Genomic DNA, 15,625 nt, shown 5'->3' with positions numbered 1-15,625 from the left:
ACCAGATTCTACACCACCGTAGATAGTGAGCAGCAGCTTCCATCAGTACAGACCGTGCCCAGTACATTTTCCACCACCAGAACATCTCCTCACAGTGCCACACTTGGCAACATAGCTAGTATAATGATTAATCCTGGCAGTCGTCGCGGCAGCAACTCATCGTGCCGTAAAACGGTCAGCTTTGATATCATTACTGATAACAACAACGAAAGCAATAATTTTAATAAATATGACCATGACACCACCCATCGCACTATTGGGGACAGTAGTGAGGCCTATGATATTTTGAACGATGTCGAACGGTATAGCCATGGGACCAAGAAGTTACCAAGTGATCCTTTATTCAAATTTTGTACAGCAAGATCCGGCACTGCTAATATTGACGATGGTTATAAAAATCAAAGCCTTTATTTAAATAGTCACAATCAATCCGTCAATTACAACATCAGTCATCCAATGTCATCAAAAGAAGAAAGCAACGATTTAACCAGTAATGCGAGTCAAGCAGCAACTATAAGAGACCATGTGTCTCACAACTGTACTTCAACAAACAAATCGCTATCCGAGACAGTCTTTCGAAACTTTCAACAAACTCAGAAAAGTTTTGCTACTAACAGTGAAGAAAACAGTGCCATCAACGATTCTGCTAGTGAGCTACGTATGTCGAACTATTCGACATTGCTTCCGGATTATGATTTCATTGACAAATCAGGTGCTGATTGTTTTAACAGTAGTGTTGCAGGTAATCTTGCCAGAAAGGAGAGCTGTTTTATGACTGATTAACCCACAAACGGATGACGATAAAGTTTAAATATACAGACAACACCACGCCAAAACTGTAGATTATAGATTATTGCTAATGAAGTAAGTGAGAGAGCATCCAACAAGTCTTTAGTTGTAATTTTATTAATTCTTCCATATTTCGATTTTGATAATGCAATGTTTTGAATGTGTACTAAGCAAAAGTTTTCACCAGTGTATTTTTGCAATTGTCATTTGTATTAATAAATTATACTTCATCCACACCCTTCAAATCGTACACTATTATATGCTGGCTGTTTTGTTTACAATTTAAATGAATATATATATATATATACGATTGCAAATTTCTCCTGTATTGCTAGTGTCTTAGTCCGTATGCTCTCAATTTTAACATAGTAATGCAAATGAATATTTTCGACCTGCACTCAACCGAATTTACACCAGAAAACTTTTTTGTCGAAATTAAAACCTACTACTTCAAGCAGGTCGTTTTGTGTAACATAACAATCAGTAATCAAACAGTTCAAAAGTCTAAATCTAGCATTGCTCTATTTATGAGAATAAAAAATATCCTGCACGAAGATTCCCAACTTCTTGTCTCCACTCCATTTTTCAGCCAATGAACGGCCATCATCGTCACCAGTTCCTACTGCATGCTTACTGGTCAAAAAAATATTAGAGCAAGACTTTGCTGGCCATAATGTGTCTGGATCAGATGGCTCCAAAAACCTTGCAAATGCGTTTGAAGCAACGGTGCCCAATGAATCGATTCAGTTTGGTCACGGCAAAGTCAAAGCATTAACCAAATTTTTCGACTCGTTGAAAGAGCGGGACAACAATTGGCTGGAGTGTTATGGTGGTTTGACCCAGCATAAATCTCGTTCTCTGTCAACTCCGAACCTTACGAGCTTAGGCGAAGAAAAGGACATGTGCGCTTCCAACAACAAATTATCCGCTTTCGAGGAGGAGAAAGTCCTAAACCAGCTCAAACAGTGGAGTGAGTTTGGCTCTATGAGTGAAGATCTCGACATAGAAAGCATATTACACAATAACAAGTTCTCTAAATACCTCGAAAAAGATGCCAACAAGGTAGATGGACAATTCACACCGTTATCCAAAAGTACATCAAATCTGAACGACTATCATATCGTAAATACCTGGAGCGATGCACCGCCCGATGGCTTTATTTTGAGAAAAATCAAAGTTTGCAAAAATAATTGCAGGAACATTGAAAACAAACCAATAAGACTTCAACTGTTTCATAATGCTAGCTATCCGATGTTGAGCGCTACTCAGTCATCAACCAAATTGAAAACATTTAGTCCATGTCATTCACCACCTAAACAAACACTGCGGCAGCTGAAGAAGCAGCAAAATTTGTTCAAAATACTTAAATCGGTTAATCGCCAATATGCACCATCCCGAGCTGCAATAAAGGATACTAACGGGAATATACATTCCGTTGGGCAACCGGATGACGACGAGACGCAAACGACATCGGACGAAAGCTGACCTCCGGCACTGTACTTCATTGGTACCAAATCTCAAGTTTTATCAATACATAAGCACATGTTTTGTACTCACATGCATAGATTTATACACTTCTTAGGTAATTGTGCAGAGGTTACTCGATAAGTTTTGAGATATAGTTTTATGTATGGATGCAACCGAATGGTTACATTGCTGGTATGTATGTTTTTTCAACTTTTTCCGTTGGAGCAAGATATATCAATCTTCCTCTTAGCAAGTCGGAAAAAGGCAAAAAATAACAGTTTGATCTTCCCTAGACCTCGTTCCTCGACCCAACATCAGTCTTACAACTTACCCTGGCAAGAGGTTCCATCGGTGACAATGTAGTTTTGAGATATAATTTCGGGTGCATGTGCGGTGACCGTATTTCCGCGCTGTGCTGGTCATGTTCACGCCATTCTGAACATTTTGTTTAGTTAATCGAGATGAGATTTCTTTGACTTTGACTTTTTCTGCTGTGTCCAACGCAAATGTTTCCTTCCAACGGCCAAGTTTATATACCATATATAGAAAAGAAAATAATGCGCGCACGTTTCTCAGTCTCACGATATTGTCATATGATGGTCCATCAATATGGACTCTTGTATCAGAATCAACGTCCTTTGGCAGGGTAGTTGATTTAGAACACCCTTTACAAAATTCGTCCTAATGGTCGCCCGACGATCGGCCTTAAATTCGGTTAACCAGTCAATCATGTTGGTTCATGCCATCGTGCCATCGCGTGTGGTTGGTATTCTAAATTCATCTCCAAAAGTCCAAGCGAATTTATCAGCACACTGTTGCTGATTGGCCGATCTTACTTGAGGCCCTTTTGTCTCACAGCCACTTGTGCATCTGTTATTGTAGCGAACATAATCCAAGAAACAAAACCCTTTTTCTTCATTTGAATGTTTTCACTCGCTTTATTAGTTCCCCACCCCTGTTGTCCACCAGCCACTTGTAAATCTGTTTTTCCGTTATCCCTATAAAGGAAGACAAAGGCTTTTTTTCGTTTTTGAACCTTCCCCTTGCCAATGGCCACCCTATCCCCCCTTTTAAAAAACTTGTCATTGCCACTGCTATCAGTCCAAATGCATAAAAAAGTACATTTATAGCCATTTAAACTTTCCTCCTGCCTCATAAGATACTGGAATATACATTCATACTCACGTTCCACGTCCCCCTGTGTTGGTGCTTTCTAGTCAGCTCCTTTTACCTTTATTACTTTATTACTAAGTCTTTGTTTTTTCATATATCCCTCTTCGGTGGACTCATAACCTCCTTCATAACACCCCTCCCGCCTTCTTGTCTCGCAACCACTTTTTCTTGCTTGGTCCTCCCCATCTAGTTAGGGAGCTATCACCCCTTTTGTCAACCCACCAATGCTGATTTTATTAATGCCAAGTGTATGCTAAGTTTAAGAATGGTCAAAGCGCTCTGGAGTTATGGCCGAACATATATACAAACGTACAGTTTGTACAATCACTTTTATAGGTATAGATCAATAAATCATTCAAAACAATTCTTAATTTTTTGCTAGCGTCTTAGAAGAACTTACGGAAAGACGTGAAAAATATCTGTGGGGCTTTCCTTCAATTCTGCTACTATTCCCCATATTTCTAATAAGAATATTGGTAAAATTATGAAAGTGAATTTTCACAAAAAATTACCTTCAAACGTTAATGATTAAATTTCGTTACATCAAAACATAGTTAAAGTGTTTTTAGATCTTTTTTATTGGCATAGTTTCTATATCTCACAATTTATCGAGCAACCTATGTAATATAACCTGCAAAATAAACAATGATTGATTTCGTAAGTTAGCTTCCAAACAAAATGCTTTATAAATTTTAGTTAATGGAAATATTCATTTTTCTGGCGTTATCGTTACCGATCTTCTGCTTCCATCTAGTTGTTCAGTATCGTTGGTGTTGGGCAACCGTTCTTCAACAACTTCAATCGTGCATCTTCCTCATCCGCGTCTGTTGCTAGATGAGAGGTCTATCCCAGGAGATAGATAAGAGGTCTAGAGTTAACGACCTCTTGGTTTATTTCGGAAATATATTCGACTGCTCTTTCGTTAGGCATACTGCCTCGGGTCCATTTCACTACAACAGTCTGTCACGTTGTATTACCTTCACTATCTCTGTATGTTCGTATACCTACTATTACAATTACAATTCGTCGGCGCCACAATCCGTCTACCAGTATACTGTCAAGCATTGAATGCACCTTACTCTCAAAAACTCCTGGCACAGGTTGATCCTGTTCCATGCAACATGGCCGTAAAAGAATGGATAAGAATTTTACACAACGCTACTTTTGCGCGAGTTTTCAAAACAACAGGACCTCAACTGGTTACATAGTTCCTATCCAATACTGCAACTCGTCGTTAAATATTACGTCCACACCATTGTCACATACCATGAGTGTGTATAAATAACTAATTCAAAGACTTTTCCTACCAACTAGTCGTCAATGAGTCCCAAGCTCGTAACTGACCTCTTAAAAAGCTTGAACCTCTCCTTGGCAACCCTCCTAATGATATGGATGTAATCTACAGCACCAACAAGCATGCGAGATTTCGTAAGAATGGTGTCGTTATTTACACATTTGATCTTCGCACTACACCTTCGAGAGGAATGTTGAATTAAAAGTTTGAGAACGCATATCCTAATTCCAGCCCCTTCTACGGCTCTAAAGCATCTAATCCCCCGCCATTGCATTAGCACAAAGAAAAGACATCCAAGCAAAAGGTCCCCACTTGGATAAAACTTATGCCAAATTAGTTGGGAAACTATAGTGGTGGTGACGCTAGCGTATTAGGTGTTTTTAATTTGAAATTTTATCCAAGAATTCCCGAAAAATTTGTTCTTGAATGGATATCTCTTCTCTGTGGCATTGGTACGCATGATTTTGAGTGCTCGAACTCAATAGAGATGGGGAGCTTGCAGGCTACACTTCCTGATCTGTCAGAGTAAACACTAAAGCAAATAGCACTTTCCAGCCAGTCCTCTGGCATTTGTCCATCCACACAGCAGCTACCTGCTTAATATGAAGACAAACAATTGCCAAAATGCCCAATATGCAAGTTATTCCTTTCTGGATTAGCACTGTGACGACACGTGACTTCTTTGTCTTCTTTTCAGCAAACTTTCGATACTTTTCACACGTTACCAAGCAGTTTTACCAAAAGTTATGAATAAGTTGACACGTCTTGTCTCAGGACTAGCATAGGTATATGAACTCTTACTCGGTTTATTTACATTACGTAACCCCATTGCAATTGTTAGTCTTCATATAATTCAGTGGATCATATCGTGCAGTCGCTCGCGTCTTGAAATTCGACCAAGATGCCATCCTTCCCAGCCACGAAACAGGTTTTCAGCTCGCTGTTTATGTCCTGACTTGGTCATCACTCTGAATCCTTTCCTGTTCCTGCATGTCTGGATCCCATCGAGCAATATTTGGCAACGCTATTTGCACCTGGCTTCAACCATAGTGTGACAGTAAGCAGCCGTTTTTATCGTTAAATAAATATTCCCGAGATCTTCTGACGCTCTTCTGCGCCGCACTGGTGAGCACGTGCGCTGTGTACTCGCGCTCTTTCGGAAGATGGATTCTGCTTTCATCAACTCTGGCTTTCTTGTATCTGTATCTGCTCGTTGTGACACGTAATCGCAGTGAGCATGCGATTTCTGGCCTAGTTCTTCACGTTTTTCGCCCTCTGAGGCTTTGTTTTGCTTTTGTTGTTTTCCACCGTCGTACCTACCTACTTCATCGCGATCAATCCAATGGAAGCGTGAACAGCTAGCTGCCTCTACTAGCAGCGGTAAAATTTGTCAATCTTCCTTCCCATGGTCATCTCTGATGATGCTGATTGTTTTTTTAACTACTACTAAGCTGCGGTACAGACGCCTTGTTGAATAGTTTTTCTGGCGTGTGCCAGGTTACACCACGAGATTGCAAACTACCATACAACCCCACAAGATAACGTAATATTCCTTTTGTAATATTGTCGTTTTTGTGAAAGCTTTCTGATTAGATGTTACTAATTTTTAAGCGATAAGTTTTACGTAAAGTGTAAAATACTTGAAAGGGGTTTAAATCAGTGGTGTTTAAAGTGAATTTTATTTTACTAATAGGCATGTGATTCATCTCGATGGTAGTAGATAACGTAGTATGTACAAATAAGTGAGATATTATAAAGTAAAATAGTTGATGAAAATACAGATTTTTCGCAAAATTGACGGTTTAACCTGTAGTTTTGATAATGATTAGCTTCAACGATGTTAGTAGTACGATTAGTAATTTTAGTTGCTTTAACACTGATTAAATAACGAACGAGTCTAAAGAATTTGGTTACTGATGCTTCGTTGCTGATAGTTTATAGCATATTTAATCTGGTAGAAATAAGTCTTAACTCATACCGGAATCAGACGTCTCCTAGTGAATGAAAAGTAGGTTAATAATTTTGCATGCATTTGTTACTAGTTCAGTTCAATGTTTTACTTTCAAAGTTTCACAAGTATTTTCCAACACTTACTGGCTCACAGCCCAGCACATTTGCCATAAACCGTGTTCGTTATGAAATTCGTTATTTCAAATTCAGGTGGCAGAGGAATGTCCGAACGAGACATGACACGCATAGGCACCAGCGACCCTAGTAAACCACCCATACCTACATCCTCTGGGCAACAATTAATCAACAGCAAATCAGTTCCTGCCTTACATCACGTTGGCAATATTGGTAAGGATCAAATTGAAAACAGTACTGACAGTTTTCTTTAAAAAGTGTATTTGCCCTTATTATACCAACATGATTTCCTCCATTCCAACAATGTTACATATCACAGCTCTCTCAGTATTCATATGCAGCACTTGATCTCATACTAACAAAGGGTTGCACCCACATTGCTTCCGTAATATAAATACCATGTTCTGTTGCAACATATATTTTGTGTACCTATTTATGCAAGTTTGTAATAAGTTCACCAACAACAATTAATGCCAAACCAGAGTTCAGTTCCGATGCTAGGTGCAAACCACCAAAAAATGCACAAAAGTATATACTTTGGGTTGAACAAATGATATTGAAAGTTAACTTTTTAGGATCTTCAGCAAACAAATCTCGCAGCATCCATAACCTAGCGGGAGGGAGCAGTCAAGATCAAGGATTTTATCAAAATCTTAGTGTTTATCGTGCACAGAATCAAAGTCATCCCAACTTGGGCGAAAGGTAAAATTGTTTATGTTATGTTCAGATTCTTGTTATATTCTTACCTTTTTTTTAAATTATTGAAGACCTCCTATGCCATTACAAACATCACTCAATTCACCGGGTGCATCAATTAGCAGTGGAAATAGCAGCCTGCAGCAAACACAGCAGCAGCCGCTCCTAAGCCGTCCAGCATCTGCCTATTTTAATAGCAATAATAATACCAATCCAAATACCTTATTGTTAACAACACCAACCAGCTCGATGTCGTACGCAATGCCTAACCAACCGCAGCATCAGCAAGCCATCAGTACTAATATATCACACCCGAACCTCACCGCTGCTGCCGGTTCTGGTACGATAAACAATCGTTTCCAAAAAATACAGCAACAGCACCAACAACAGCCCAACGGAAACAATTTCGTGCGCGAATCACAAGGACAACAAAGCCTCCGATTGAATCAAATAATGGCCCCGTCGATGCCCAATATCGCCCATTCCTTCCAACAACAACAATCGACGCAGCAGCCTCATCAGCACTCGACTCAGCACCCTGGTGGCCTATCAGCGAGTCAGAGCATGCAGAATGTCAATATGATTGCAAGTGGCGGCATTGGCTACCAAAATGCCAGCCCAATGATGTCACCACAATTGTATCTGAATGAACAACAACAGCAGCAACAACAGCAAGCCTCGCTACTTCGCGGTCAAGCGAAGATAGCAGAGATGAATGAGCTGATCAAACGACGCAATCAACCTGCACCTCCGCAGCAGCGTCCCCAAAATCAAGATTCTTCTATGATGCCATCCCCCTCCATGCCGCAGCAGCTTAGCTACAGTGGTACTAGTCCTCATCCAAGTACTCCACTTGCTTCTCATAAGCAGCAACTGCCTCCAACGACAGCACCGAAACCGCATCTACGTCCTGGGACATCAGATCAAGAACACCCTCCTTTACCTCCAACTAATACACACCCTCTGTTCAAAACTACACCAGGCACTAATACTAGTTCCACCATTAATGCGTACAGTTCATCCGATCCTCCAAAAGTTGGTTTCTATCCAACAGTGCCACAGCAGTCTAAAAATATCACTCCGGGAAGCAATCCTTGGGAACGAGAAGAAAAGGAAAAAGAAACGGAAATGCGCCGGGAACAAATGCGGGCATGGAGGGATCAGCAAATTGCGGAGTTACAATCTATGCCTCAGCGATCGCTCCAGCAGGATGAACAGTTGCGCACGCTGATGCTCGATCGTGATTTCGAAAAACGTGCTATGGAGGAGGATGCCGATTTTGATAATGATTCTTCCCCCTATGGGAAAGACTCCTCGGGAGTTCAAGAAGTATTAAGACTTACACAACCGCAAAGCACAATTTCGGCACCGTTAACCAAGATGAAGCAAGTCGACATTAAGCCTGCTCCGACGCAGGGCTCCGAAACAGCTTATAATGAGGGTCAATCTACAAACACCGTAGCAAACACTATCGCGAGTTTCCAGCAGCAGGTCGCTTCCGCTAGTGCATCAATTCAACCGAAGAGCATCCTTAAGCATAACAATAGTACTCCGTCATCTCCCTCAAAGAGTACTGTAAAATCAGCTAGTTTCGCTCATCACGATAAGCAGCTTAATCTCAGTGAAATCACAATGAACAACACCAATGCAAATCAGATGCTGTCTCAAATGGCCATTGATATGGGCCAAATGAGTCTGATCGATCAGGGAGAAGAAGAAACTACCGAAAGTCAGTCGAATGGTTATCCTCAAGATGCACTTATTAATGACCTTCAAGGGACGGCCCCTCCTCCACCACCTCCAGAACGTAATAGCTCATATGTAATAATGTCCCAACAGCAAAAGATTCGCAACAGTGCTACAAAGCTAACATTTAACAACACAAACATGATTATGACAGACCATCAACAACAACAACAACAACAACAACAGCAAAATATCATCAATAACAACAGTAATAACAACAACACACTTGGAAGACACAGCAACAATCTCTTGACAACTGCTCCAACATCTGGGGCTATACTGCCTAACTTTGGAATAACACCCACCCTAGGCAATGCTCCGGTAAGCTCGAGTAATAGTATCAATAACAACTACAGCGCTGCTAGCCTGGCTGGTGCCGCATTTAGGGACAACAAGCGCGTTTCGTTCCACGACGAGGATGCCGCTGCTAATCTACTAAACAACAACAACGGTGGCGGATTTTTCTCCGGAAACACCAGTAACATTGGAAGTAGCTACACTGAGGCTGGACATTTAATAGGCAGTAGTGGAACGACAGAACAGGGTGCATTGGGAACCATCATGGAGCGGCCAGATCCTGATGTAAGTATATATACAGCAGAATTTTGCTAGTCCAGAACAATATTAAATTGTGCAAAACTCGATCCAGTTCCATTGAATTTCAAGTACCTATATTTTAAGTTAGCTTGATTATGAAATTTTTTCATTGAGGTGTCTAAATCATATCATCGTTATGATGTGTTATCGTTAAGACAACCTCTCTCGCAGTTGTTTCAATGGCATGAGGTTCCTCTACAACTCACTTATATTTTCTTCTTGCTGTCCTGCGATTCGTTAATCATGTACAATACACCAGAAAGTGTTCCGCTGCCGCGCCATTTGCCGTCAACCGCTGGATGTTGAAACGTAGCGTCCTCTTCGTGCGAATTTTACACACGACAAGACAGTGGTCAGAGTCGATATTTGGTCCCCGAAAAGACCGTACATCGATGACATCCGAAAAGTGTCGACATGATCACCGCTATTCTATATTTCGAAGCGATTAGTATTTCGAACGAAAGTTTTTTCGAACGAAATTTCCGCCAGCAAAATCAAATGGGCAAACATCTTGTTCGAAACAAGTCGAACGAAATAAAGATTCGTTCGAAATACAGAATAGGGGTGGATTATTGATGACATGATCGATTTGTATCCTACAGTCTCCATTTGCATGCTTCCAGGCGTGTTTCCGAATATTCAGACATGGAAAGTAGCTGCTACAGATGGCCATTCCTCTGGACGCGCGCCATTTATGAGCCACAGCCCGTTATCACCGGTCGACAGGTGAAGGCTATCTCTTCCAATGACAGAACGGAAGAATTCCTCCGTTTCGATCTGCGCTTTTGCATCTTCGATGATAATTTTCACGTCATGTTGTGGGCACTCTTCATGGGCCTTCTCAAGCCTGTTAGAACTCGTCTTTAGCATCATCGGATTTATCATTTGTCGGTGCGTTTCGTTGATTAGGCTGTAGATGAAGAATTTGCCCTTAATTCTCAGCACACATATACGGTCATAACGATGACTGGTTGCTTTTGTTTTCCCAACACTACGAAACCGACCCCACGTTCTGCCTCTCTACCGCCACACTTTTTTTTAGAACTTAGCTATCAAACTTCGTAAATAGCAGCGAGTGGTGGAGTTGATGTAGCTCTCGAGCAAGCAAGTCTGCTCGTGCAGGTCCATGAAGAGTTCAGACATTCCAGGCACCGAGTTCCCAATCATCCATTGATCGCTTCCTTCTTCTTCGTCGTGTCCTGTACCGATTGATCTGTTCGGTATTTCCTTTTTCGTTGTTTGTGAGCGTTTCGGTATACTACTTTACCGGGGTCGCAAAACCTATATCCCGCCGATGGTCTGCCGATGGACCTTGCGGGATTCAGCATATCATATTCAGCCACTCGCTCCGAGATAGTCGCTGTTTAAGCCGCCCCTTCCCTGGGGTACAGGCGCTCAAGTTCGCACCACCTACCCCACCTACCTGTTTCTAAATAATCGTCAGTAAAATGGCTTCTGGCGGCACAAGGAAGTAAATTGATAAATTAATTTGTAAATTCAATTTTGTCTGTCTATTGCTGATGTCAAACCGTTGCCTTCCAACCAAACAAGCAACACTGGACATGATTTTATAGCATGAATGCTCTTTCGCATAACTCACAACGTCACCACGCGAGGCGCCACTTTCGAAAAACAAGCTTTATATTGTGCTATAATCCTGAACTCACGTGTGTCTTTGCTACTATTCTCCTCGCGGTTTGCAGCGCTTCATTGATGAGACCATGCCTGCCATGCTGCACACACCTACTACGCCTGAGGCGGAAAGTTGGAATATTCAAATGCAAGCCACTCCAGGTGTGATTGGTGCGCAAGAAGTGTATCGGTAGGTTTTTAAAAAATTTGTTCCAAAAATTATCCCTTTGCTTGAATGTCTTACTTTTTCAGTGATCCCCGCACTCGTCGGCTAGCCGAACAACAGCAAAAGCAAAAATCCGAACCAGTACCGGAGAAGTTGTCCTTCAAAGAGAAAATGAAAATGTTTGCACTAGAATCAGGAGAGAACAATACGCCGAAGGATAAACTTAAAATTTCCCGCGCCCAGCGTGACATCGATGCCGTGCACTAAAAATCGAAGTTTAAACGTATATAAGTAGAGTAAATTTCCTTCAGACTCTATATAAATATTTGGTGTGAAACCAAACGCTATCAAGAGAGTAAGAGTATTGTATTTGTTTTAGAGTAAAAAATTGAAAAGTTATTTTTAAGTACTTTAGGACATTACGCGATTATTGCGTAAATCGGTTATTTTGTATACATTTAGTTGAATCAGGAGCATTGGTTTGTAATGACAAACACGTTAGGGATTATGGTGCGCATTTTGTTATTATTTTTTTAGAAGTGTTTATACGAGGAAATTCTTACAAAATGAAAAATAAACAGACAGCTCTATCTTATTACTGTAAAACGAAACTAACGTCTCTTGATGTAAGACCGGCAACATACGGATTAACCCCTCAATTATGGTGATTAGGAAAAACATGGAAGTGATAAGCTCACTAGTAAGGAACCCATTGGACCAAAAAACAAGAGATATATTAATTCTTACAACTTTTGCGCATATACTAGACGTGTTTTATTGAAAGATGTGTATTTCAAGCAAAGGCGTAAATAGATAATAACTTGTATAAGTAATAGGCTTTATTCCCACATAACAAGTGTAGCAAACGAAACTGTGGTAAAGTGTGGAACAAGTACAGAGAAATACCCTTTCTACAAACAGATGTTGAAGTGATTCGTATCGAAGTCCTATTTTGACTAGAATGATAGTTATTTTGTATCACAACTGTTTCAAATAAGTGACCTAAACAACGCATACGAGAGTTGATACGAGGAAGTTATAATGTGTACTTTGCCCTACCCCAATTAGCGCTCATAGACTACCCAGAGTGCAATGCATCTTAGGGTATATGGTCAATTTCCCGAACCTCACTTGAATTTTAATGTTTAATAAATAAAGCTATCTTTAACATTCGCTAAAATAGTCACAGACACATTGTGTGATTCGAATACACATTTTATACATGTTTACATTTAAGAAATCACTGTATAGTACTATAGAGTATGTTATTAAAATGTTTTCCAACTTTGCATTTTATGTTTGAACAGACCATAAAACGTGTGAACGCAGGTAAACATGGAAAGTATGAAATAGAAACAAAGAAAAACAGTACATTTAAGGAATGAACGTTGAAACGATTATCTAGGTAAATACTAAAATGTTGAGGAAGTATAATACAGTATATTGTTGCAGCATTTTAAGAATATTTCTACATTACCCTAAATGTCGGCTATATGCAAGTCTACTAGCAAAAAGTTTCTAGCAAGTTTTACCCGATTCTAATTCACTAATGATGGAATAGATAATACGCAGTAGTACGCATTTTTCAGCAAAGTAAATATTTTAAATCATTTTACACGAAGACAACAAACATACAGACATATTCTTTAATAGTAAGAGTGTTTATTGATCAATAATACACAACACGCGAAAAACACTTAGCGATGCACATGCGATTCAAGCAACACAAATGTAATACATTTTCAATATTTATCAGATGATAGCGTATAATAACTCATAGTAGATTTTTAATAGGATTTAGATAAACACAATAACTAACATTCACTACTTTAACAGAAAATACAACAACCATACATATGTTATTACATTGGTTTATTTGAGAGAAAATTCAGGATTATGAGTGAGAGTGACAAGAAAAACAAGTACGTCCTAATTCCCAGCACCTTCAGGTAATGCATCCAAATACGGTCGGTATTACATTGGAGTGGTTCGACTGAACACTGAACAAGGCTTCGAGCCGCAACCGAATTACGCGTATCTGTAAATGTCTAGAAATGGAATATAGCAGAAGTAAAAGTATTTTTTTCAATTTTGTCTCCTCTATTCGCGATTTCTACTAAGACGCTTGAAAATAAATCACAATTATTCTGAAATTTCATGCGCATCTGTCTGTCAAATATTGTGAAATATTGTTAAATATAGTGTTTCCTGGAAAGCTATTTGAATAGCAGATCAAACTATTCATTGTACCGCTAAAAGTACATCTAATAAAGCTGCGGACAAATAGCGCATCATGTAACCATAGCATAAAGTGAATTGCCGGACAAAATGCATGTTTGTCATCGTCTTTAACTTCAAACGGGGCCTCGACATTCGCCAAGAATACGTGAATAGTGCAATGAATAGACTACCACCGGCAGTCTGACTGAATCAACTAGACTGGGCCGTTCCCATCACGAACTGTTTTCTTTATGTCAACCTCAACCAATTTGATGTCTTAAACGTAAAATATGTTCATCAAGCATACAACCATCCCTTACGTTCAACAGTTTGCATCGAAGTTCTATTAGAAACTGATCGAAATTGACGTCTCGTGCGAAAACGTGAAATGTTTAGTGCATTAACGTATGTTAATAGTAATGCTTCAGGGGTTATATACAGTTAGAATTGTCGAAAAATTGATTTTCTGTTTATTTAGTGATCAAAGTGTATAGAGTAGGGCGGGGCATAAGTGCGATGTTTGAAGTTGTCATCAATTTTCGTGAGATATAAAGAAGGACAACAACATAATATATTTTATAGTGATGCAGTAACTCAATGTCTTAACATTCAACTATAAATCATCTGCGGTAATAGTGTTTTGCAAAATAAATTCTTCTTTCTTCTGATCAAGTGCAGATTCGCACTTTTACCCCACTAACGGGGCAAAAGTGCGAATACCGCGGGGCAAAAGTTCGAAGCTAGAATCCATGAAATTAGCCCAGCAGTAGCTAACAAAACCATATTATCTTCAATCTGCGTTTTATTTCGGTAAGGAATATTTTCAATTTGCACCTTTTCTATTTTGCGCTGGTGTATTGCAGCCTCCGTTAGATCGAAGCTTTTCCAAACGTTTGTTTTTTGTTTCATCAGCGGAAACACATTGTTTTTCTTCGGCCAACATCTGTAGAGCACACAGTTTTCTGCAGATCTTTCAATTCTAGTATCTGTAATATAGTTCCTAAAGCTGTATATAATTAGCTCTACATTTTTGCCTCGTCCATGAATCGCACTTTTGCCCCGTCCGTGAATCGAACTTTTACCCCGCTAGGCGCTTGACGGCGTTAGATTAAATTACGGAAAAGTGAAATATTTTTCGTAAATTATTTTCGCCACAAATATTCAACAAGTAATATCCTCCTGTCGATATCGTATTTACCGTATAACGAAAAATTACATCAAAACCGCCCCAAAATAACACTTGCACATAATTCAGCAACTATGCTTCGTAAGCAACCAAAGTTTACGTTAGATTCAAGCTGTCAAAGTAGTCACCCATCCATGCCAATGTAGAAAATTTACTCGGAATCTGCACCGATAAATCATTGAATCGCACTTCTACCCGCATCGCACTTTTACCCCTCCTTACTCTATATATATATATATTTAAGCATGCACACAGCAAACTTCATGCCAGTCCGGCAAATATTAACGGAGTTATTCGCATAATTGTAAGGACGTGTTAGAGCAATTGACGACGGATCGCGAAACTCGAACGCGTGTTTTTCAAAACCGGAGAGCAAGGTTTCTCGAAAACGGCTGAACCGAATCACTTCAAACTTTGTGTTCTATGGATATATTCTAGAGAATAATCGAATGTTTTTCCTCACCGATTAATATTTTTTATTTTATGAACATTTTAAGAATAAAATTTATCCCAAAAATCGATTTTGTATGTTTAAGAAGCCGCTATTTCGTCGAAAATTATTATTTTGATAAAT

The 15,625-nt window shown here is 39.7% G+C and overlaps 1 protein-coding gene across 18 annotated transcripts in view; it reads left to right on the top strand.

Moving 5' to 3' along the window:
• Positions 1-13,779, top strand: part of LOC128733200 (afadin) — a 102,061-nt gene extending 88,282 nt beyond the window's left edge. For all 18 annotated transcript variants that reach the window (XM_053826884.1, XM_053826880.1, XM_053826883.1 and 15 more), the window contains 4 exons: positions 7,384-7,510; positions 7,576-9,832; positions 11,551-11,669; positions 11,732-13,779. In XM_053826884.1, coding sequence (XP_053682859.1) covers positions 7,384-7,510; positions 7,576-9,832; positions 11,551-11,669; positions 11,732-11,912 — 2,684 coding nt within the window. In that variant the 3' untranslated portion in view covers positions 11,913-13,779. The remainder of the gene's footprint in view (positions 1-7,383; positions 7,511-7,575; positions 9,833-11,550; positions 11,670-11,731) is intronic.
• Positions 13,780-15,625: the final 1,846 nt, after the last annotated feature.

The sequence above is a fragment of the Sabethes cyaneus genome, chromosome 1 (assembly GCF_943734655.1).
Source record: "Sabethes cyaneus chromosome 1, idSabCyanKW18_F2, whole genome shotgun sequence".
Lineage (NCBI taxonomy): Eukaryota > Metazoa > Arthropoda > Insecta > Diptera > Culicidae > Sabethes > Sabethes cyaneus.
The sequence above is the reverse complement of the archived record's forward strand: the minus strand, read 5'-3'. Positions and strand labels throughout refer to the sequence as shown.